General features: G+C 44.6%; 1 protein-coding gene across 2 annotated transcripts; it reads left to right on the plus strand.

Moving 5' to 3' along the window:
* Positions 1-289: 289 nt before the first annotated feature.
* Positions 290-24,096, plus strand: eif5b (eukaryotic translation initiation factor 5B). Of its 2 annotated transcripts, none has more exons than XM_042080522.1 (24): positions 290-448; positions 3,640-3,759; positions 4,095-4,173; positions 4,495-5,251; positions 5,975-6,180; positions 7,955-8,105; positions 9,715-9,807; positions 9,948-10,037; positions 10,373-10,441; positions 10,928-11,229; positions 11,970-12,077; positions 12,261-12,371; positions 13,500-13,567; positions 13,667-13,808; positions 14,556-14,687; positions 15,054-15,236; positions 18,824-18,985; positions 19,189-19,320; positions 19,790-19,921; positions 20,978-21,054; positions 21,374-21,538; positions 21,798-21,936; positions 22,698-22,859; positions 22,985-24,096. In XM_042080522.1, exons 1-24 carry the CDS (start codon positions 414-416, stop codon positions 23,090-23,092), a joined length of 3,723 nt encoding a protein of 1,240 aa, XP_041936456.1. In that variant the 5' UTR covers positions 290-413; the 3' UTR covers positions 23,093-24,096. The 2 variants fall into 2 exon arrangements, with proteins under 2 accessions (XP_041936456.1, XP_041936457.1); XM_042080523.1 differs by lacking the exon at positions 290-448 and adding an exon at positions 3,084-3,122.
* Positions 24,097-24,716: the final 620 nt, after the last annotated feature.

Consider the following 24,716-nt stretch of genomic DNA (forward strand, 5'->3'; position numbering starts at 1 on the left):
ATTCCCATACCTAGGTTTAGTATTCTTCCGATGAATGTAGGCTATATGCCTATACATGTAAATAGGCTAAATTAAATTTAACATAGGCAACTTAAATCAGAGTGAAAGTGAGGTTAAAATGTTATCAACAACACAACTAGAGGATCTCGGTGCAAGGTTTACAGTATATACAGGTTCCCTGGTAGCTTATGTTGAGAATTATAAGAATATGTGAAAAAGGACTTACTTGAGCCTTGCATTCTACTTTCCCATTGAATCGGGAATGGGTCATTCACAAACAAGCGCGCAAAGTTTACGTGCGAAAATGTCCTGTTTAAAGAGCGCCTGCGCAATTTTTCTGCGACCAACCATATGTGCTGCTGTGAGCCAAGCTATCGGTTTGCAACGAGGAGGCATATTGAAGCACAGAGAGAATGGGGAAGAAACAGAAAAATAAAGGCGAGGACAGGTACAATATGTGTTTTATGTTTATCAACCATATCCTCGCTGATACAAACACATAATTGATGCTAATGTTATCCATCTATATGAAGTTGATATTGGCATTCGCTAAATGTATCACTGGCTAGCTATGCGGCTAATTAACTAGCATAGCTAACCATGAGTTCATGTGGTGGTCGGTAGCCGCTTCGATAAGCTACCGCTAGGCCTTATTCTTACTGCAACCCAGGTACCTTTATTGACTTTTGGCCACTGCTAGTGAAATGCCAGCCTGTTCATAATTAAAAGAATGATTGTGTTACACGATTTGTAAATAACAACGCGTTACAAAACCTACAAGGAGACTGTGAGCTAAATGTTTAACCGTAGCTAGCAATGATTGCAGCGTAATGTTAACTTGTTGTAGCTAGCCTGCTGAAGTGCCCTTATGGATGAGCACGTCAGTTAGCTAGATGTTAGCCTTATGGTGTCACTACATTCAGGTTGTCAGATAACTTAGCGATCTGTCTTCATCCCACTAGGAAATAGCTTTCAGGCTATGTTAAACCATTCCACAAAACGATGGAAGGTGGGTAACATTAAGGTACGGCGATAGCGTAACCCTGACACTAGTCATATCTTCTTAGTCGGAATGACACTTTACTGGCGTAGGGCAGGGAAACCTCGACTCATCCTGCTCGTGTGCAACATCATCTTTTTTCATTGTTCTGCCAATGTTGACTGGCATTGTTTGGTTTTTGCGAACACTAGGATGGCATTTTTGCACCTTTGTCTGTTTAGATGGGCTCAACGTCATCGGGGTCATCGGGTAACGGTAGGGGCTGACTGATTTTAGGTAGACTATCCTTTAAAAAAAGGTAACATGATCCAAGGATATTTTGAATGCAGGATACAAGAACACATTTTTTAAGAATAGCTTTCTACTGAAAATGACACTGTAGTCACCGTTCTTGCACTGAATAAAATGTATGGCTCTCGTAGAAAAATGCTGAATCCTAGAGTGAATGTTGGTCTTGTCATTGATTTATTGAATGTAGCTAATTTGTGTTGACTCAGGCCTCTGGAATTGTCACCTCTCTTCACCTTACCATCTAATTGTTTGCAAATAGCCAATACAGTTATATGAATCCGTACTGGCTTAATCTGTGATGCTACTCGACATAGCTTCATTTGGTATGGTACCACCAGAGTGAGCATTTTATTGTCAGGAATGTAGTAAGTATTCTAATGTATCTCCCTTCAACAGTTGAATGTGTGACCCAGCATCATGTTGACGGATGTGTGTTTGTGGACTGATTGCCAATTTCCTTGTGAATCAGCAGTGCCTTGGCCCATAGCCAAGTCCAGATCCTCCCCTGTGTCTCCCCAACGCTTGATGTGGCTTCGGATATAATATTATGGATCTGTACTGTGTCAAGACCCAGTGTTGTTGTGGTTGAACTTTGTTTGAATAAGAAAAAAAGAAAAATGAATAAAAAATATAGCTGCACACTGCACTTTTTGTTATTCATAGTTAGTTGTACTTTGGGAAGTGGCTAAACCCAACAGTATAACTTGACAAGGTGTGCTGTGTCCTATGTCCGATTTAGTTGTTCCCCATTTCCCATGTCAATAACATAACCTATCAGGGCTATATTTAGTCTGAGTCCAATGCCTAGAGTAAACAGATAAAAGGCTAAGACAACTGGGTACTCAGAGCCTTTGCTGGACTTGGTTAAGTTGATTAGTTACTAGAGCGTGTTAGGCCACTGCACTGCCCTGAGCTGGAAAGTGCCTGTTCTCTTTGCCTTGGCTGCCAGTGCTCAGCCTAACGGGTGCTAATGGCTTGCTGCTCTCACCCACATGTTGGCAGAGCACCAGGAGTCAGCAGGAAGGCCAAGATGCTGCTGCTGGTTCACACAGCAGGCTGTGCAGTTGGGGTCCTGCTCACGGGCCGGCACGGTCAGGGTGCCTGACGGAACAGGGAACTGATGACATTGGCTTCTGTTCAGAGATAGTTTTTATATGCATTGTTACACCAAGTAATGGATGATGTGGAACAATGATTGTAAAAAAGGAAGCAACTGCACACACTGTTTCTAGATGCAGTAGCCTGTTTTAATTTGCTAACATTTGGACTTAGGCATCCTTTTTCATGTCTTAAAAATATTTGTGTACGTGCACTCTTCCTGGCGAACAATGTTTGTAACCATTATGTAAACATGTAAAGGTCCATATTCAAGGTGCATTCAAGGTACTTTTATTACCTGTGAATAGAAGTTATGCTGCAGATTGATTAACAGCTATCCCAACTCTGATATTGAACTTGACTGAGTAGTGGAAGTGGGCTAAATGTGTCTGTATGTGTGCAACAAAGTAAACACAAAGACTAATGGATATGACTTCTCCTTTTGGGCTCCTAGTTCATACTCTCATCAGGCGTTTAGACCTGTATTGGGTATGATCTCATCAGGCCTTTAGACCTGTAAAGCGGTTCCCTTAGCCAGGGGTTATTGGGTATGTGGCAGCCTGGGGTGCTGGAGCTTTGGATTTACATCAGCCAGTGTGATGGGAGGCGGCCTTGTGTGAGAGGTGCTTTCCTGCTGATGCAACAGGCCTGCAAGGAGCTGCACACACCCCTCTATATAAGCCAGCAGGCTCCTTACCCCTTCATTTTCTCCAGAGCTGATGACCTGCCCTTGGTAAGAACGACGCCTCACGTCTCCGGGGATGACCTGTGTCTTCACTTTGTTTGTGTGGGTGTTTGTTTATATGTGTGAGGGCTGCAGTCCAGGCAGCTCTGTGTAAGTTGGCCAGTGGTGATGTGTGGTGCATTGTGGAGAGTGAGTGGCGCCGTGAGAGATTATATCAAGTGTTCAGATTGCAGGTGTACGGCCACATGTGATTGTGTGCCAGGTGTGTGTTTCACACATATCTGAGGCTGTGGCTTGAGCCAGTCCTCTCTGCCAAGTGGTTGCACAAGTTTATTGTACAGCATGAGAGCAGTTTCTTGTGCTCGCCTCATCAGCCACAAGCCAGTGTTTTATTAGCATCGCAAATTGGTGATTATTGGCTGTCATAGTCGTTATTATCTTTGATTGATTATTATTAACTTTGATTGATTATTATTACTTTGATTGTTCTGCAGCACATGTCTGATGTCAGATGAGATGCACTTAGCTTTTGATATAAGTTTGCTGTGGTGTTTTTGTGTTTCAGTGCCAAAGATGACATTGACATTGATGCCCTGACTGCTGAGATTGAGGGAGCGGGAGCAGCTAAAGACCAGGGCAAAGGAAAAGGCAAAAAGAAGAAGGGCAAACAGAAAGAAGAGTTTGAGTAAGTCTACCTGCCCTCCCTCCCCTCCCCTCCCCTCCCCTCCCCTCCCTTAACTCCTACCCTCCTTCCTTACCTGCATGTAGCGCAAGCTACAAAAAAACAGTCTGTGCTATGGATTTATCAGCTTGGCACTGGTGACACCTTATTTATTTATTTTCTAGAGTGTAGCCTACAAATGATCTGTTTGTAACTAAATACTGATGCTAGAGATTTTGTGCTACAAAACTATCAACTTCTGTAAGGAGCACCAGTGCTCTGAGCCAATAAAGTTAACGTAAAAAACCCTGCTACCTTTTTGTCGGTGATGTTCACACTGTGTTTGCGTTTCCCTGCAGTGAGGATGACATTCAGAAAGAGCTCGAGGAGCTGTGTTTGGAAACGCAGGGAGGAAAAGCCAACAAAGACGCAGTAAAGGTGAGAAATAGAAAGAGCTTTTCTAGTGCATTTCACAGATAGGCTTCAAAACCTGGCCAATGGCCAGAGTTTTAGGACTGAAATGTGGTTTGCATGTTTGATCAAAATTGACTGTGTGTTCAGTTAATGAAATTAATTGGGTGTTGAGGAATATTGTTTTCATTTTATCAAACAGTTTTGCTTTTCTGATTACTGATACTGAAGTAACTGTAGTAGAACAGATGGTATTTAGAATTTATTAAAGAAAATTAATGACTAAAATGAAGTATTGGTGGGTATCCTATTATATTATGTTATAACACTGTAATATTGCTCTTGCAGAAATCTGACAGCTTCGAGGAAGACGAGCCTGTGGTCCCTAAAGAGAAGAAGAAGACGCGTGGAGGCAAGGGCAAGCGAGCCAGCCTCGAGGATGAGGAGGGTGATGAGGAAGCTCCGGGTGCGGCTGGCGTGGGGGCGGACGGCGGGCCCCGGGGTCAGAAGGCGGTGGCGACAACGGCTCCTGCTGCTGCTGCTTCTGCTGCTTCTGCTGCTGCTGACGACGACGACGACTCGGACGACGAGGGCTCGCGGACGCGGCAGAGAGCCAAAGGCGGCAAGAAAGGCGGCCGCAAAGCAGCCTCGGACTCCGAGGAGGACGAGGACAACGGAGAGTCCCAAAAAGATGGAGGAGGAGGAGGAGGAGGAGCAGGAGGAGGAGTAGGAGGAGGAGGAAGCGGAGGAGGTGGCGGCAGCAAGGGCGAGGACGGCGAAGACTCGGACGAAGGACCTCAGGTGAGGAAGAAGGCCCAGAAGAAACAGAAGGGGAAGAAGGCTGCGGACAGCGACGAGGAGGACGAGGACGACGGCACCTTCAAGGTGAAGACGGCCGCGCAGAAGAAGGCGGAGAAAAAGGAGCGCGACCGCAAGAAGAAGGAGGAGGAGCGGGCCAAGATGAAGGCCAAACAGGACGAGGCCGCCGCCAAGAAGGCCGACCCAGACGCTGGAGAGGTCAAGAAGGGCGAGACGCCGTCCGAAGCCAAGTTGCTGGAGAAGGCCTTGTCTGAGGAGAAGGACGCGGCGGATGCCATGGGAGAGGGTGAGCGGCCAGACTCGTACAGTGTGTAGTCAGCAGGCTTGTGCAAAAATCCAGAATTGAATTGAAACTGGCTCTTAAATTCCAATTCAATTCTTGCATTTCAATTGAGGTAGCAAACAGGAAGCAGAATTGCAATTTGAATTGTGCACAACCCTGGTAGTCAGAGGTTACGTAGCGAGGGCAATACGTATGATAGTCATTCACATACACATCCAAGCGACTTATGTCAATTATTACAAGGGCCAGTCTCCCCAGAGCAACTCCGGGTTAAGTGGCTTGTTCAAGGGCACAATGGTGGCTGTTGGGAAGTGAACCCACAAGTTACTGCATGCTAGCCCAACCCAGCCCAGCTCAGCCCAGCCTTTTCACCACTACGCTACCCACCCCCAGTGCGTATTAAGAGGTTATTTAGAGAACGGAGTACTTATGATAGTCATACAAACTCGAGCATAAATGCAGAGAGACTGTTTGCTAAATGTGAGTAAGTAGTAAGAGGAAAAGGGCTGATAAAATGACTATGTGCACTGAAGCACTTTCTTACATGGACACACACACACACACCTCTCAGAGCAAGAAAGCCCAGTCTGCCAGTCTTCAGCACTTAACTAGCTGTCAGCTCTGTCTAGTTTCTCTGGTCCATAGGTACACATGATGCTTAGTCGTACCGGCCGGGCTTCTTGAGTAACTGTGTGTGTGTGTGTGTTTGTGTGTGTCCTGTCCCAGAGGAGGCCGAGGGAGACAAAAAAAAGAAGAAGAAGAAGAAGGGAGAGAAGGAGAAGGAGGAGAAGAAGAAGGGTCCCAGCAAGGCCACGGTAAAGGCCATGCAGGAGGCGCTGGCCCGCATGAAGGAGGAGGAGGAGCGCATCAAGCGCGAGGAAGAGGAGCGCATCAAGAGGATGGAGGAGCTGGAGGCCCAGAGACAGGAGCAGGTCAGCAGGAAACACACACGCGCACACACACATACACACACATACACACACACATATAGCACATATAGGCCTAGACACATATATACACACACGCACGCACATACAAGCACACTCACACATATAGACACACACACACACACACACACATACACATACACACATATACACACCCTCACACATATAGCACATATAGGCCTAGACACATATATATATATATATATATATATATACACACACGCACACACATACAAGCACACTCACACATATAGACACACACATACACACATATACACACCCTCACACATATAGCACATATAGGCCTAGACACATATATACACACACGCACGCACATACAAGCACACTCACACATATAGACACACACATACACATACACATGTACTGTAGACACCAGGCTTGGAATTTCACCATTTTAGGGGCAAGGCCACTTGGCCTTCAGTTGGGCATATTTGGTGGGGGGCACAAAGGCCACATGTCAGGGCACCAAGGCCAAAGTTAACTATACAGTAGTAGGCTATAAAAATGATAAGAGTTGTATTTAGCCTATTCACAGCAGTAGACCTGCATCACTGTATGACACATTACAAAAACATGAAACATGACATTACGCTTTGGACAAAGGCGTCTGCTAAATCCATAACCATAACCATAACATAGAACTTTATCATCTGATTTTAATATTTACAGATATCTAGGCTATATTTAACATGTATTTTCTATTTGGCCTGTTATGAAATCATGTAGAACAATTTAAACACATTGTGAAACTTAAAGCCCAAATTTGAAGACATGCATGTCGAAATTTGCTGCAAATTCAAAACCGGATTACTCTGGAATGGATAACTGTACAGAGGACTGCTTTGCACCTTTGTATTCGGTAAGGTCTGCTGTTTATTATGATATATGGTTTGCCATGTGTTGAACGAAGGGTTCGTGAAGTATTCCACTGAGATGAATGGGTAGGGAGATTGGCGCAGAACCATCATTATGCAGAATAAAACGATTACATTTAATCATATTATTTACTTTTCTTGCGAACCGTTCACCACAGCAATTAGTGGCTAACATCGTTTAAAAGCTAAGAAAAAGCTCTTTCATGTGATGTGATATATGTGATGTCTGTGTGATGAGTAGCCTAGGCTACTTTGCGAGTAGTTCAACTGAGAAGGACTACTCTTGGACCCACTTTCTTGCCATGTGTGTCATTTTCTCCACTGCGTAAAAGACTAAATTAATTTGCGCTATCAATGCTAAGATTATTTTGACAGGCCAAAGGCTAAATAAAAATTGCTATTAGTCGGACGCAAAGCAGAATATTGAAAGAAGGGGGCACTAAGGCCACAGTGGCCTGTAAACCTCCGATTTTCAAAGGGGCATTACGGCCAACGCAAGGGGCAACGATGGCCCTGGCCGCCGTGTAATTCCTACCCTGGTAGACACACACGCACACACAGACTTTCCCTGCATATTGTATTGCATCTTTATGCCAAAGACATTCTTTATCAGAAAAAAGTGCAAAGGGTTAAAATGTTGTCAGAACACCACTATGCTTACAATCACACACATGCATTTGTGCAGTTGTAATGTTGTAGCTGTTTTTGACACAGTCTCTCTCTCTCTCTCTCTCTCTCTCTCTCTCTCTCTCTCTCTCTCTCTCTCTCTCTCTCTATCTCTCTATCTATCTATCTATCTATCTATCTATCTATCTATTATATTATCATTATTATTATTATTATTATCATCATCATCACCACAGGAGAGGCTGGAGCAGGAACGCAAGGAGAAGAAGAAGCAGAAGGATAAAGAGAGGAAGGAGAGGCTGAAGAAGGAGGGCAAGCTTCTGACCAAAGCCCAGAAAGAGGCGCGCGCGCGAGCCGAGGCCACACTGAAGATGCTGCAAGCGCAGGGTGAGTCTTAGGGCCACTTAAGGGACGCGCGAGAGCCGAGGCCATGTTGCAGGCGCAGCGTATGTCTCAGGACGAGTCTCAGGGCCACCTCCGCGCTTCGGCTTCTCAGAATCCCAAACATGTCACAGCAAACCTCATAGATTATAATTATTTATAAAGTGTTAAGCTAAAGCAGACCAGCGATATGAACATGTGGTTTTCAGCCGTCCCGTTAGAGCTTACACAAAATGATTTACTCCCACAATTTTTGCTACCTCAGAGCTAATGCTCTTGCCATCCCGGATCTCCTTATATGGGCAAAAATGGCAGATTTGGTTCCTTTTTGTAGGCGAACTTCGGAAGTCTATGGGGGAAATACTTCCTTGTCCCACATATGTCCCCCCAAGTTGGACAGTTTCCTGGTTTGAAAAAGATCGTTAGTGAAAGGGTGATGTCACAGTCCTGCCAATCTAGCATTCTCATATGTTTGTGGCCTGAGGTCCTGTCCTGCCAGTCTAGCATTCTCATGTTTATGCCCTGCGGTCCTGTCCTGTCCTGCCGATCTAGCATTCTCATATGTTTGTGGCCTGAGGTCCTGTCCTGCCAGTCTAGCATTCTCATATGTTTGTGGCCTAAGGTCCTGTCTGGGGTTGCAAAATTCCGGGAATTTTCAAAGTTGGAAACTTTCCATGGGAACTAAAGGGAATATATGGGAATTAACAGGAATAAACGGGATTTAATGGGAATAAACAGGGAATTTCTAATATGGCAAGCTAGTCTATAACAGGGAACTTAAATGTAGTGGACAAAACCCCATCTTGCAGCATAATATTAGTTAAAACAATCTGATTTAATGCAATTTCAGTCGAATTTCTACCCTGCACATAAGTCAATCACATGCACACAGCAATCAGCATAGGCTAGACATAAAGGAAACCTATGGTGCGTTCATGTGCGTGGGAATTTTTTTTTGTGTTGAGTGGTGTATCTTGGGCAGTTCAGTGTTGCTAGTTTAGCACACTAGTAAACCATAGGCAGAGAACGGGATTCCCGCTAGCATGCTAGCTAGCTTTGTATGCTAAGCTAAGCGAAAATACGAACATACAAATCATATTGCTTATTACGAAACAAAATGTTAATGTTTGTATATGAAACAGTTTGTATGAATTACCCAAAATTCCCAGTTAATTCCTGTAAATTCCCATTAATTCCCATAATTTCCTTTAATTCCATGAAAGTTTCCAATTTTGAATATCTCCAAAATTCCCCAGCTTAACTTCCCATGGTAAGTTTCCGGAAAGTTTCCGGAAATTTACCGGAAATATTCCGCCCCTTTGCAACCCTAGTCCTGTCCTGCCAGTCTAGCATTCTCATGTTTATGACCTGCGGTCCTGTCCTGTCCTGTCAGTCTAGCATTCTCATATGTTTATGGCCTGAGGTCCTCTTCTGTGTCGTGTTGAGTCTGCCGAATGAATCAGGGTTAAGGATATTACCAGTCAGGGTTAAGGATATTGCTGATTTATGGAGTTCGAACTTATGAACTGGAACGTATTGAATGCATACAAATTGACAGCGTTAACGGCCACGCTATATGGGAGAGGAGCTTTGACTGTTGACTGTGTATCTTTAGGTATTGAGGTGCCATCCAAAGACTCATTGCCAAAGAAGAAGCCCATCTATGGGGACAAGAGAAAAAAGAAGCCCGTTTCTCAGACTCCTGAAGGTGATAACACACAAACACTCTTATACACACAACACACACACACACACACACACACACACACCCTCAATCATAGGCCAGTTTTTTGTAAAGCTATTAGCCAGATGACCTTCCCCTTCATTGTTTGAATATTGTTACTGCAGAAACCTCTGAGGTGACTTCACCTACACCAGTAACGGCAGAGCCTATCGCAGTCGAGAAGATGGAGGTGGACACGCCCAAACTGGAAGCAGGTAATTTTATCCAGCCTAGCGTCCGTAACCTAGGTGATGTTTGATCTTTCATGCTATTTCATAGTCATTTCTTTACTTTAAAGATTGCTTTAGCACTTAACATAGCATGAACACAGCTATGAATTAAAGTTGTATTGCTGTTTTTAATAAACATAGCTGTCAATTAAAGTTGTGTTGCTGTTCAATTTCGTTTCTATTGACCATCCGAAACTCATAGAACCGTGGTTACATGCATAACCATCGATTTGTAATGAATACAGCTGTGAATTAAAGCTGTGTTGCTGTTTGTAATGAATACAGATTTGTATTGACGTTGTGCTGTTGCTTCTCCCCAGCAAAGGAACCGAAGCCAGAGGCTGCAGACGTGGATGACTGGGAGGCCATCGCCAGTGATGAAGACAAAGGTGAAAGGTTTTCCCAGGCTTGTCAGGATGAAAGAATTATTTTGACAAATGGGGCGGGCCACCACGAAATGAGTCCAGGGTTTATTGGATATTCATAGTTCACAGACCTTAGGGTTTAAAACAAGGGGTCATTTGTTCAATTCCATTTAGCCAAAGCTATCGTCTCAGCAAAAAAACAAGTTTTGAGAAAATCAGCCTTAAAGTTTGTGAGGTGTAAATGATCTTTGGCTACGGATTTCTTTGGAGAACGGACAACAGAGATTGACATCGACAGCAACAGCAAAGAAGACGAGCAATCAGATGGGACGTGGTCAGATGCTGATGAAGATGTAGGCCTACTGTACCTGTCGTTTCAACTGAACCGCCTGCCGACATTCAGAATCTCTATGGTTTAATCTGAACAGATCCGAACTACACAGCACAGCTTCTAAATGCTCCATGTCTATCTGTCTGCCTGTCTCTCTTTATTTTCCTGTCTGTCTGCAGAGCTGAAGAAAGTTCACATAGAGGTGAAGGAGACTCAGCCGCGGAAGACAGCAGCACCACAGGCTGAGAACGGCAGCGAGGAGGAGGAGGATGAGGAGGATGACGATGACGATGAAGAGGAGGATCAGGAGGATGAAGAGGAGAGTGATGGGGCTGAGGAGGAGAAACCGGCGACGCAGGCGACGCAGAGTGCCAAGAAGGCGGAGAAAGAGCCAAGCTCGGATTCGAGTAGCGAGAGTGACTCTGATGATGGGCGCACCAAAGAGGAGCGACTCTACGACAAGGCCAAGAGACGCATCGAGGTAGACATGCGCGTGCAAACACGCACACACGTTCAATTATATATTCACAAACCTATCACACTATTTAACAGTTTTTATCACAAACGTATCACACTATGTAACGGGTTTATCACAAATGTATCACGCTATTTAACGGTTTTGTCACAAATGTATCATGCTATGTAACGGTTTTATCACAAACGTATCACATTATTTAACGGTTTTGACACAAAAGTATCATGCTATGTAATGGTTTTAGCTGCTCATATTAGTACTAGTTCTGCTGTTCTATGTGTGTCATATTAGTACTCGTTCTGCTGTTCTATGTGTGTCATATTAGTACTCGTTCTGCTGTTCTGTGTGCGTCATATTAGTACTCGTTCTCCTGTTCTGTGTGTCATATTAGTACTAGTTCTGCTGTTCTGTGTGTGTCATATTAGTACTAGGTCTGCTTAGTACCAGTTCTGCTGTTCTGTGTGTGTCATATTAGTACTAGTTCTGCTGTTCTATGTGTGCTTAAGGAATTCTGGTGCATATTCAGTTCTGGTTCTTTAAATGAGGAAGCAGTTTGTTGTTGTAGAGTAAGTCTAAGTGAGAGCCAATCAACACATTGCTTTAGGGGGGAGGAAGGGGTATAATTTGATTGGCTCTTAGGGCTACTAACGCACTGTGTACTGAGTACACATTCACATTGTTTCTCTTGATAGTGTCTGTTTTAATGCGGTCTTGTCTGAGTCACTTTATTCTCTTTGCACTATCAGAAACGACGACAAGACAACCTGAAGAATATTAACCTGGACAAATTGAGAGCGCCGGTTATCTGTGTCCTGGGCCATGTCGACACAGGAAAGACCAAGATCCTGGATAAGGTGAACATGCCAATTATTTGCTTGTCCTGTCAGTATTAATTAACCCCAGACCATGAGTCTGTTGTTTGTGTGCGTGTTTGTGTGTGTGTGTGCCCATGTAAGTTTGAGTGTGTGTGTGTTTGTGCATGTGTTGTTGTACTCCTGCACTGACGTCTATTCTAATCTCTGTGTGTGTGTGTGTAGCTGAGACACACCCATGTGCAGGATGGTGAGGCGGGAGGAATCACCCAGCAGATCGGTGCCACCAACGTTCCACTGGACACCATTATGGAACAGACCAAGATGGTCAAGAATGTAAGAAGCCTTTCAACGTATTTGAAGTAGTTACAAGAATCAGTTTGTAGTGTCGTTTCTTTGGGTGACCTATTTAACTGAGGTCCTGACTCACTGTGACCCATTAAAGATCCCATAGATAGATAGATAGATAGATAGATAGATACTTAATTGATCCCCAGGGGAATTCCATGGCACTTATCACAAAGAGTAGGGGGTTCCCCGGTGTTTTGGCTAAATTCCCAGCCTGGCACATTCAATCTGGCCCCCTAATCATCCCCCAGTGTAATTGGCTCATTCATTCATTCCCTCAATCTCCACCTCAAGCTGGGGTGTGGTGAACGTTATGGTGCATAATGGCTGCTGTGCATCACCCAGCTGGGTGCTAGATATTGGTGGTGGTTAGTCAGGTTCCCCCTTTACTGTAAAGCGCATTTTTTTAAAGCCCCCTTTACTGTAAAGCGCAAGCGTTATTGTTGCTTTAGTGTTTTGTACACTTACTAACACAGTCAGGCTGCATCTCCAGTAGTCACTGCTAATAGTAGTCATTGCTAATAGTAGTCATTGCTAATAGTAGTCTGAAATGGCCTTAAAGTGTAATTCCAGCGAAAATTGACACAGGGGGGTTTTTCTACATTAAAACACATCAAATAAGCCGTGGAGACATTTTTGTTGATCAACCACTACAGAGCTTGGCCTGGTATATGCTATAGCCCCAAATCGCAAACAGTGGATTAGTTATGGGCAGTAAGCTAAACGCTTCCCAAATATATATTTTTTTTAACCAGTAATATTGTTCAAAACAGCACCAAACCTCGTCAGTAACTTGCTTAGGGTCTCTACACATAAAACGAAACACCAACAACCTATTTAGTGAACGCAGTGTTTATTACAGAAGACTGTTAAGATGTTCCCTTGGTTGGTTGTTGGTTGAACAACGTTGGTTGTTCTCTCTGACCTAGGTTATGGAATCTTGGGCTTTTGGTGTTTTTATTTTTGTACGCAGGCTATGAACCTACTTTCTTTTGTGTGGCACTGTGATAGACACATGAAAAGTATTATTATTATTATTATTAGAATACATCATAATAAGAATAAATCAATGTCCTGCTAACTGTGTGTGTGTGTTTGCGCCCGTCCGCAATCTAGTTTGACAAGGACAACGTCAAGATTCCTGGAATGCTTATCATTGACACGCCTGGTCACGAGTCCTTCAGGTACGTAAACCTTTGAATAAAAGCATCTGCTAAATGAATAAGTGTGTGTGTGGGCTGTCCATGCTGACCGTTCCCTGTGTGTTGTGTCCCTGCGTGCAGTAACCTGAGGAACAGGGGCAGTTCTCTGTGTGACATAGCCATCCTGGTGGTGGACATCATGCACGGCTTGGAGCCCCAGACGCTCGAGTCCATCAACCTGCTCAAGGAGAAGAAGTGTCCCTTCATAGTCGCCCTCAACAAGGTGAGGTCATCACCTGCATGTGTTATCCATTGCATTACGTTACAGTTCGCCATTTAGCTGATGCTTTTGTCCAAAGCAACATACAAAAGAAGGGAACAGTCAATGTCCAGTGCTATGAGAACGTTAGTGCAGCTATACGTATGACTGGCATTGACTAGTGAAGTTAAGGAAAGCTCCAGTGATTTTAAAGATGCCCCCCTAAGTGCCTGGCCGCTTTAGCTGTTGGCTGCAGCAACTCGAGCTAGGTAGCACAAGAAACGGTGCTCTCAAGAAACAGAGATCTATGTGAAAAATGGCCAGAGTTCTCCTTCAAGTCAAGGGAACAAGGAGCGGGATAGCCAGGATGGAGAAGAAGGTTGTGGTAGGTGCTAGATTAAGCATGTCCATTTGTTAGCAGTGCTAGGAGGATTTGGGTTGCCCACTGCTGTAAGGGCTGCATGCATCCTGTGACTCTCTGTAAAGCATCCTGTGACACTGGACTCCTGTCTGTCTTCACTGTTCTATCAGGAAAAAAATAAAAATACATTTTTAAAAACAAAATTGTGCACAGTAGAGGCACATTGTCATGGTGGAAGAGAACTTGTAATAATGTGAAATAATCTGCATTTCTTATCCTGATGTATTGAGAATATATGATCTTAATTCCTATAATGTGAAAAAAAATAGTTTGCCGTCTCTGACACTGTTGTTTGTGTGTGTGTGTGTGTGTGTGTGTGTGTGTGTGTGTGTTTGTGGATGCATGTTTAGATCGACCGTCTGTATGACTGGAAGAAGAGTCCTGAGACAGACGTGCAGACCACGCTGAAGAAGCAGAAGAAGAACACCAAGGACGAGTTTGACGAGAGGGCGAAGGCCGTGATCGTGGAGTTCGCCCAGCAGGTTAGTGGCTCCTTTAGACCACTTTGTACTCTCAACACACACACACACACACACACACACACACACACACACACACACACACACACACAAACACACTCACTCACTCACTCACTGTGTGTCATTGTACACTGCTGTGGAGCTGTGGAACTGTCTGTGTGCGTGTGTGTGTGTGAGTTGAAGTTCACGGCACATGCCTTTGGATTTAATGACAGGCATTTGATGGGAAAAGCTGTTTTATTAGGTCAAGTCGATGCTTCCAGATGTTGTGAAGCGTTGCTTCCAGATGTTGTGAAGTGTGTCCGACACTTGTACTGATGACCGTTTTGAATTTGGTGCTTTTGTCCTTTTTGTGCTTTTTATTAACAGGGTCTCAACGCCTCCCTTTTCTACGAGAATAAGGACGTCCGCACCTTTGTTTCCCTGGTACCTACTTCTGCCCACTCCGGTGACGGCATGGGCAACCTGATCGGCCTGCTGGTGGAGCTGACCCAGACCATGCTGGCACGCCGCTTGGCACACTGTGACGAGCTGCGGGCACAAGTCATGGAGGTGAGTGTCGGTGGACGATGCCTTTACACCGGGATGATCGGAATTGTCATCCCGGTGTAAACCGGAACCGTGATTGTTTTGAACAAAGAATTCCACACCAATCAATTTATTGACTAATAACTAGGGTTGGGCACCGAAACACGGTTCTAATATGGCACCGGTGCCGACGCAAACGGTAGTAACTGCATCGAATAACAACGTGGATTTCGGTGCCTCATTTTGGTGCTTAAATCACTTTTTTTTTTTTGTACGAGGCATCACTGCATGTCATGCGCCATCTCTAACGTCTTGCTCTGATAGCACCACATCCAGATACAGTTAGCTAACATAAACACTGGATGTATAAACCAGAGGGGTGCACCACATAGGCGACTGGACAGTGTTTGACAGCTTGCGGGAGCCCAATTAGCTTTAAAGCGATATCACAAGCTGCTGTCAAAATCTAGCAGTGTGCCTAACTACACAAAAGCAAAAGGCTATGAAACAACATCAACAGTATACGTTACACAATATCCTTGCTAATGCGCTAGCTGGCATTTATTTGAAATGTTATCAGCAAAGTTGTAAGGTAAAAACTTAATGTTCTAAACAACATAATGGCATGATATTATATCTTTTATGTGCATGAGGCCCATATAGCATTACAATGAATATGAAGATCATGTTAAAAGTTAGCCGGCAAAAACATAAATATGTTACATACCTGATGTCACTGAGCTGTCAAAGACGCTACGGAACCATCTCCGTACGTTATGGCTAATTAAACTCAGCTGACTGGTATAGCGCATAGCCATAGTTGCTGTTAAAATGCCTACTAGCGCTGGGAATCTAAACACTTCAACACCGACATGTAGCCTAACATGTTCAAAACTATTGCGTGTTATGGGGGAAGACATGAAATTTATTGAAGCATTTGGGAACACTGAATTAACTGGAAAGTAATTAAGAAAGAGTCCCTGTTAGATTAGCTTACTTGCAAATGCCATTGTCCATGACCTGGCAGTTCTATGGCAAGCGGTTTTAACATACCTTATGGCAAACCGCCTACACTGGGTAAACTTGAAAGCAGAGCTTACCATTATGTGTGCATCCATGGCAAGCCGTTTTAACATTTAAATGTAGGCTATTATGCATAGGAGCAATGAGATATTGATAGTAAATTTAATATAACAGTTCAATTTCCTGTTCAAATTTGTCTTATCAATAAAAAAAAAGCAATTCATGCTTTAGACCATTTTAATTTAAATACAAAGTACCCGTTCAGGCACCGCTTCGGCACCGACACCGTTTTAAAAGTATCGATTTAGCACCGGTATCGGATAAAACACAAATGATACCCAACCCCACTAATAACATCAACGTAATTAGCTGAAGTTGACGGTGATGTTTATGGCCCTGTATCCTTTTTATCCACCGATGGGGCTGATTATATACGGGTGCATGGAGGTGAGGGCTGGTGTTGAGCCACCTGCTGCGTCAGCTCATCGCATCGCTGGAATGAAATAGATTAGTAGTGTTGATGGTTGTACTCTTGTATTCACACATTGATCTACCGTTTGATCCTACTCTCGCATTTTCTGGACCAGTAACGAATGTTGAATGTCATCTGTTTGGTGCCGTTACATAGTATTGGAGAACATTTTTCATTATTAAAGTATCCACAGAAAATCTCAACTTTAAACATCCACAAGGAATTGATAGCATGAAACATTTGTTTGGTGTCCTGATGGTAGTTTTGATACCACAGATGAATACCACCTGATGTATGCAGATGATCTGGTGATTCTTTGTCCATATAGTGCTGACCTTCAACAGTTACTAAGGGTCTGCTCCCACTATGGCTCAGACTTTGACATTAAGTACAATTCTAAGAAGAGTATTATGATTGCTCGAAGCAAGGAGGTCAATAAACTGTCATTCCCTGATTTCTTTCTGTCTGGCACTGTGCTTAAAGTGTTTGATGAGGTCAGATATTTAGGGCACTATATAACTGATGACCTGTCTGATGATAAGGACATTCACAGACAGTAAGTACTGCATGATGTATGCACAAGCTAATATGCTGGACTGCAAATTTAGTATGTGTTCATTGGCTGGTAAGACCACACTTTTTAAAGCTTTCTGCACCCCAATATACTACCCAGTTGTGGCGGCGCTATAAAAAAAGCAGTATGCAGAAACTCAATGTGGCATATAATAATGGCATGAGGCTGCTGCTTAAAGGTGGTCTAAGCGATGCCACACGTTTTTTAGGCTAAAACATTTTTTGTCACTTACTGCAAACATCACCTAACCTGTCTGTGTCCTGAATACACTGTAAAATGTGACCTCTCTGTGGACAGCCCAGGCTCCAAAAACGGCAACAAAATAACCTGGGCAAACCTAGCCCATAAAAACATAACAAACTGTTCCAGCAAATCAGAGACGAGATGCGCGTTTAGGAGAGTTTCCATTGCACGGGAGCAGCACTGGAGGGAGGGGGAGGAAGTAGCGAGCTAGCTCTCTGTTTTGTTTGAAAGTCAACAGAAGTGACGTTACCCAGCATCGCTTAGAGCACCTTTAAAGTGCCATGATGGAGCAGTGCAAGCTGAATGTTTGTTAGTGTTGGTGTATCCACCTGCCCTGATGTACTCAGGAATCTCATGTTCAGGTGTATGTGTAGGCTAACTGAGTCATTCGACAGCATAATTGCAACACTAGTGAACCCTGCAATGAGTATGGTAGTTAGGTTCACTTCTGGACTGTGGAACCATTGGCCTTAATGAGTATGGTTAGGTTCACTTCTAGACTGTGGAACCATTGGCCTTTTAGTTTATATGCTAATATTTGAATACTCTTTCTGTGTATGTTGGAACTCTGACAAAAAAAACACATACAATAAAATGACTACAGCAGTCAGTCTTTTTACTATGTTTTGTATTGTGATATGGACCGCTCTCTGTCTTCTGAATAAAGAATGAACTAAGAGACCCATCCAGTCAGACCAATAGTATGAAAAATCAAACACAATACAATGATGCGCATCAAGGGAGAGACAGCATGACTTCACTTAAAGATCCATCAGCTGCTCTAACTAGACAAGGAAATAGTTAGGGTTTAAGTGTCCTTCCAGGCTGACGGGAGATGGCGTTGGTCATCCCATCTCATGTGGACTACACTGAATCAGACTGATTAGTGGCAACCTGGCAATCCGGAGCAGATAGCTTCTGACGCAGCCATGCAGAACAGTGAAACACTGCAAAGTCATAATATTCCTGCTTATCTCTAAATACAGTTACACACAGATATACACAGGGACAGTACAGATATCATAGTCATTACATAGAATCATACTTTTAGTGTCAAAGTGACCCACTAATAAGAAATGCAGAACATTAAACCACATATTGGAATATTGGACATAATGCAGAACATTAAACCACATATTGCAATATTGGACATAATGTTCTATTCCACTTTCTCTCAGTGTTCATTTTAACCATAGAAAGAATATTTGACTTGTTTGTGTAAAAAGTATCTGCTCTAAATCGACATATGAACCTGCACGTAGCTGTCTGCTTGTGTTGATGCCAATGTCCCGTCCGTAGGTGAAAGCCCTGCCTGGCATGGGCACCACCATCGACGTGATCCTGATCAACGGGCGACTGCGTGAGGGTGAGACCATTATCGTGCCCGGGGTGGAGGGACCAATCATCACCCAGATCAGGGGTCTGCTACTGCCCCCACCACTCAAGGAGCTCAGAGTCAAGGTTTGTGTGTGTGCCCGCACCCCCCTCATCTTCACCCCCCCCCCCCTCTCATCTCTGCCCTGTTTATCTCCTCCTCTTGTCTGATGTCCCCTCCTCCTCCTCCTCCTCCTCCTCCTCTTGTCTGATGCCCACTCCTCTTGTCTGATGGTCCACTCCTCCTCTTCCTCCTCTTGTCTGATGGTCCACTCCTCCTCTGTCTCCAGAGCCAGTATGAGAAGCATAAGGAGGTGTGTGCGGCGCAGGGTGTGAAGATCCTGGGGAAGGACCTGGAGAAGACGCTGGCAGGTCTGCCCCTGTTGGTGGCGCACAAGGACGACGAGGTCCCCGTCCTGAGGGTAAGATGGGACGAGGTCCCCGTCCTGAGGGTAAGATGGGACGAGGTCCCCGTCCTGAGGGTAAGATGGGACGAGGTCCCCGTCCTGAGGGTAAGATGGGATGGCTCCTCCTCTCTGCCGCACTGCCCTGTGTGTGTGTACTGCACCTAGTTAGTAGGCCTTGATGCTAATGGGAAATGGACTGCATTTATGTAGCGCTTTTCTACTCTTTTCAGCACTCAAAGCGCTTTACAGAGTAATGCCACACACACACACACACACACACACATATATATATATACACACACACACACACACTTACACACCGATGGTGGAGGCTGCCATGCAAGGCGCCAACCTGCACATCGGGAGCAGTTTAGGGTTCAGTGTCTTGCTCAAGGCCACTTCGGCAGGGTCAGGGTATATTCTGTCCAGTGTGTGTATGTATGTGTGTGTTCTCAGTCTGTGTGTGTGTGTTTCTCTGGTGCAGGATGATCTGATTCGGGAGCTGAAGCAGACGCTGAACTCCATCAAGCTGGAGGAGAAGGGTGTGTACGTCCAGGCCTCCACACTTGGCTCCCTTGAGGCTCTGCTGGAGTTCCTCCGCACCTCCAAAGTGCCTGTGAGTAGCCACACACACTGTAGTTTAGTACCCACACACTGTAGCTTAGTACCCACACACTGTAGCTTAGTACCCACACACTGTAGCCTAGTAGCCACACACACTGTACCCTAGTAGCCACACACACTGTAGCCTAGTAGCCACACGCTGTAGCTTAGTACCCAGAGGCGGACAGAGTACACAGCTTCATTACTTGAGTAAAAGTACAGATACCCTTTGCTAAATTTTACTCAAGTAAAAGTAGATGTCAGTCAGATGTCTACTTAAGTAAAAGTACTGAAGTACTTGTTTTTAAAAGTACTTGAGTATCAAGAGTAGCCTACATTTTCTAAATATTGCATTACTACTGCCACAGTGCTAACATTTATGTACAGAAACATCCTACATGGAGTTATGAAAAATGGAATAAATAAATTGGAAGTAAAATCAAGTCATTTTCATATTTTTACCATGTTGCCAGGGATGGGCAGTATTTCTAATACATGTATTTAAAATGCATATTTTAAATACAAAATACTATTTTGTAATTGAAACACTTGAAGCGAAAACTATCATTAACTTGTTCAGAAAATTGAAATAGTCTGGCGAGGTGGGGCCACAGGTTGGCACATTCCCGGGATGGACCTGCTGCGTCTTCATCCATTGTTTCGTCCAGGGTTTCGTCTCTTATCTAAATCTGACCATGGAGTTGACTCTGTTAGTACCCACACACACTGTAGCCTAGTACCCACACACTGTAGCCTAGTACCCACACACTGTAGCCCAGTACACACACACTGTAGCCCAGTACACACACACACTGTAGCCTAGTACACACACACTGTAGCTTACCTAAAACCCATGTGTCCAGAGGACATGTGAGTAGCCATCAGTGCACCATTGTGTTGCTGTGGTCTAATGCCTCTCTCCTGTGTCTGGTCTAATGCCTCTCTCCTGTGTCTGGTCTAATGTCTAATGCCTCTCTCCTGTCTCTGGTCTAATGCCTCTCTCCTGTCTCTGGTCTAATGCCTCTCTCCTGTGTCTGGTCTAATGCCTCTCTCCTGTGTCTGATTGCAGTATTCGGGCATCAACATCGGCCCGGTGCACAAGAAGGACGTGATGAAAGCCTCCACCATGCTGGAGCACGACCCACAGTGAGTTGCGTCTGCCTTTGGCTCTGTCCATATAAGGAGAGTAGTGTAGTGGGTCTGAGGGGTTCATGGGCAGTTCTTCTCTTCACATTTCTGTAGTTCCTATAGTTTCCTAAGAGGCTCATGGGTAGTTCTTCTCTTCACATTCCTATAGTTCTCCTTCCACAGTTTGTGGTTAAAAAAAACGGGGGTCTGGGGATACGGGGGTAAATGGGGAAATTGGATTAGATGAGCAGACGGCACCTTTTCAATGTAACATATCTACGGGAGTGTGTTGTGGTCTACGTGCTGAGCCTGGGTTGGTGTGTGTCTGTGTCTGCAGGTACGCTGTGATCCTGGCCTTTGATATTAAGGTGGAGAGAGACTCGCAGGAGATGGCCGACAGTCTGGGCGTGCGCATCTTTAGCGCCGAGATCATCTACCACCTGTTCGACGCCTTCACCAAGTACCGGGAAGACTACAAGAAGCAGAAACAAGACGAGTTCAAGTGCGCAACTCTATCGGTTAAATTGATTTCGGATGTAGACCAAGCACTGTATATAGAGATTAGTGAAGGTCCATTTACATACTCCTGTGTGTGTGTGTGTGTGTTTGTGTGTGTGTTTGACCCTTCTCTTCTCCTTTGTACGTGTGTGTTTGACCCTTCTCTCCTCCTCTGTACGTGTGTGTGTATGTGTGTTTGACCCTTCTCACCTCCTCGTTAACGTGTGTGTGAACGTGTTTGACCTTCCTCTCTTCCTCTGCAGGCACATTGCTGTTTTCCCATGCAAACTGCGAATCCTACCCCAGTTCATCTTCAACTCCCGAGACCCTATCGTCATGGGTGTGATCGTAGAGGCCGGGGTCATTAAACAGGGATCGCCACTCTGCGTGCCCAGTAAAGGGGTAAGAGTGTGTGTGTGTGTGTGTGTGTGTGTGTGGGGTGTGTGTCTGTATATTAGTGTGTATTTGTGCCACCACATGCACGAATGTGGCCAGTTTGAACAAGAATATCACGTCTGAGCCTCTGATGCATCCATGGAACACCATGTGATTAGTCATGTAGTCATCATTGCATCATGAAACACCATGTGATCAGTCATGTAGTCATCATTGCACATTGGTAAAGGCCTTTGCACAAGTCTTTTTTTTTCTCCAAAAAAAACAACTCTGAAACTTGTCAAAAGGTTTTTGGAACAGGTTTGGATTCTGTGTTCTTCAGATCCATGTTAGTGTTAGCAAAGTCCTTTTAAGCAAGTCCCTCCACTCGGCGGCCAAATTGCAACGCTTTTTGGGCACTTATCGGGCATCTATTTAGGCAGAAATGCACGTGCGCAAGGCTTCGACACCAACCTCGCTACAGCGGCGAGATCACACCACATGATTGGCTCAATGTATTTACAACACACCACATGATTGGCTCAATGTGTTCACAACACACCACATGATCGGCTCAATGTATCAACGTTTTGTCGCGGAAGGGCTGGGATATGTGAAGACCCCTGCCATATTGGCGTTACAAACTAGACCCATGCATTTCTATGGAGGATTTTTGAGTGCTGTGTCTCTTCATTAGAAAGTCTCTGGTGTAAGTGAGTGAGGTTTCCCGCTGCAACATCGTGGTTTTCAGCAGACCTAGCTGGCGCTCATGTCTCTCTTGTTTGCAGTTTGTAGATATCGGCATCGTTACCAGCATTGAGGTAAACCACAAAGGGGTGGAGAGTGCCAAGAAGGGCCAGGAGATCTGTGTGAAGATCGAGCCCATTCCGGGCGAGTCGCCCAAGATGTTCGGCCGACACTTTGAGGCGACCGACTTCATCGTTAGCAAGGTAGGAGAATGTGTGCAGCAAGCTTCTGTCTGCATATTGTGGGACTCCTTTTGGCCGTTTGTGATGATCATTTGAGTTGGTTGATGAGTTTTCTGATTGCTCTACTGCCGTCTGTTTTTGGTCAGATCACACGTGCATCCATCGACGCGCTCAAAAACTGGTTCCGTGACGAGATGACAAAGTCCGACTGGCAGCTCATCATGGAGCTTAAGAAGACCTTTGAAATCATCTGAGCACAGGAGAAATGACTGTCCGCGTCCACACACACACAGGCATACATACATACACACACACACACACACACACACACACACACACACACACACAGGCATACATACATACACACACACACACACACATACACACACACAGGCATACATACCAACACAGGCATAGACCCTGCCTATCTTTGCGCACTCCTGAGATGACGTCTCTAATGAAGGAGGCAAAAGGTTTGAGAAACACATACACACACTTTACCCACACACACAAACGCATCTCATCGTACCATCACGGGGGGGGGGGATTGCAGTGTGGAAGCTGATGCCCCCCCCCCCCCTCCCCCTCCCCTTGCTCTGGGTGGGGATTGTAATGATAAAGCAAGAAAGAGACAGAAGAGGGACAAAAAGTGTTTTCTGTGAGAAACCGAACTATTTCCACTGTTTTAACAGTGACAGTTAGACAAACAATTACACACTATTCCAATGTGCCTGTTCTTCTGACTCTTCAGGTTTTAGTTTTTTTTTTTTTCCTCTTTTCATTTCACGGCTGCCCTCTGTCCTGCTGTGTCCAGAGCCTGCCCCCCACCCACCCACCCACCTCTATGGTCATGACGCGAGCGTGTGTGTGTGTGTGTGTGGGGGGTGGGGGGGGGGTTGCTCAGGGCCCAGAAGTGTGGGGCTCCAGGTTCCTCTCTGAGATTCTCCCAGCTGGGCTTTTAGATGTTTCAGTATTAGCAGTGTTTTACTCTGTGTTTTTCCATCCTCCTCCGGTTATTATTTTCGGGGTTATTTTTGAACGCTAAGGTAACCCCATCCCCTCGCCTCACCAAGCAAACGATTCGACTATGAATTCCATCACTTAGCCTCCAGTGCTCCCGCTGGTCTGCCCGGCACCTCGTGGGCGTTTCTACAATCAGGTGGACAAAGGAGGATGCAGGCAACACTTTAACTGAGCTGAAATGTAAAAGAAAAGATTAAAAAAACAAATATTCCAATAAAGAAATGGCATATTTATAGAAAGGTTTCAGCCTGAGTTGATGACCGTTGTGAATCATGTATGGGTTGGAAGCTAAATGTGTTAATACTAAAAGAGGTATTATATTATGCAGTGGCCATATCATGATAAAAGCATCTGATTTACCACCATATCATTCAGCATGATGTCATTCATGGATACTCGACTGAAAATGGTAAGGCTGCTACAGTACCACGTGTTTTCCAGCAGGGGGAACCTGTCAACAATGACATGCCAGGACTGATGACTGCTGTGCCACTGAAATGAGTCGAATGTAATTTTGAAATGCGGGTGACTTGTTTTAAAATGCTTAGGATAAACGATTAAGGCAAAAATGTATAGTTTTCAGGAGTGCCTAGTAGTTCAGAACTTAGTTAACCAACGTAGCTTAATATATGTGGGGGAAAAAACACTTGTCTCAGGATAAACGTTGTTTGATGGAATATTCTCAGCAATCGCACCACTATGTTATTGAAAGCAATGGGCGCACAGCACGGTTGTGGCTTTCTGGCAGATTGCATGTACAGTAGGCTACCTAATTGGCCTGAATGTTATTCTGTAGCTTATTACGTAGCCCGTCATAATATGATGTAGGCTATTATGTGTTTTATCTATGATGTT

This window comes from Alosa sapidissima, chromosome 23 (genome assembly GCF_018492685.1).
Source record: "Alosa sapidissima isolate fAloSap1 chromosome 23, fAloSap1.pri, whole genome shotgun sequence".
NCBI lineage: Eukaryota > Metazoa > Chordata > Actinopteri > Clupeiformes > Clupeidae > Alosa > Alosa sapidissima.

Excerpts from the sequence above, each read along its gene's own strand:
- eif5b (XM_042080522.1), top strand. The coding sequence starts at position 414 with ATGGGGAAGAAACAGAAAAATAAAGGCGAGGACAG. Across the intron at positions 8,106-9,714 it reads GAAGATGCTGCAAGCGCAGG|GTATTGAGGTGCCATCCAAA; the intron begins GTGAGTCTTAGG and ends GTGTATCTTTAG. Across the intron at positions 21,055-21,373 it reads ATGCTGGAGCACGACCCACA|GTACGCTGTGATCCTGGCCT; the intron begins GTGAGTTGCGTC and ends CTGTGTCTGCAG.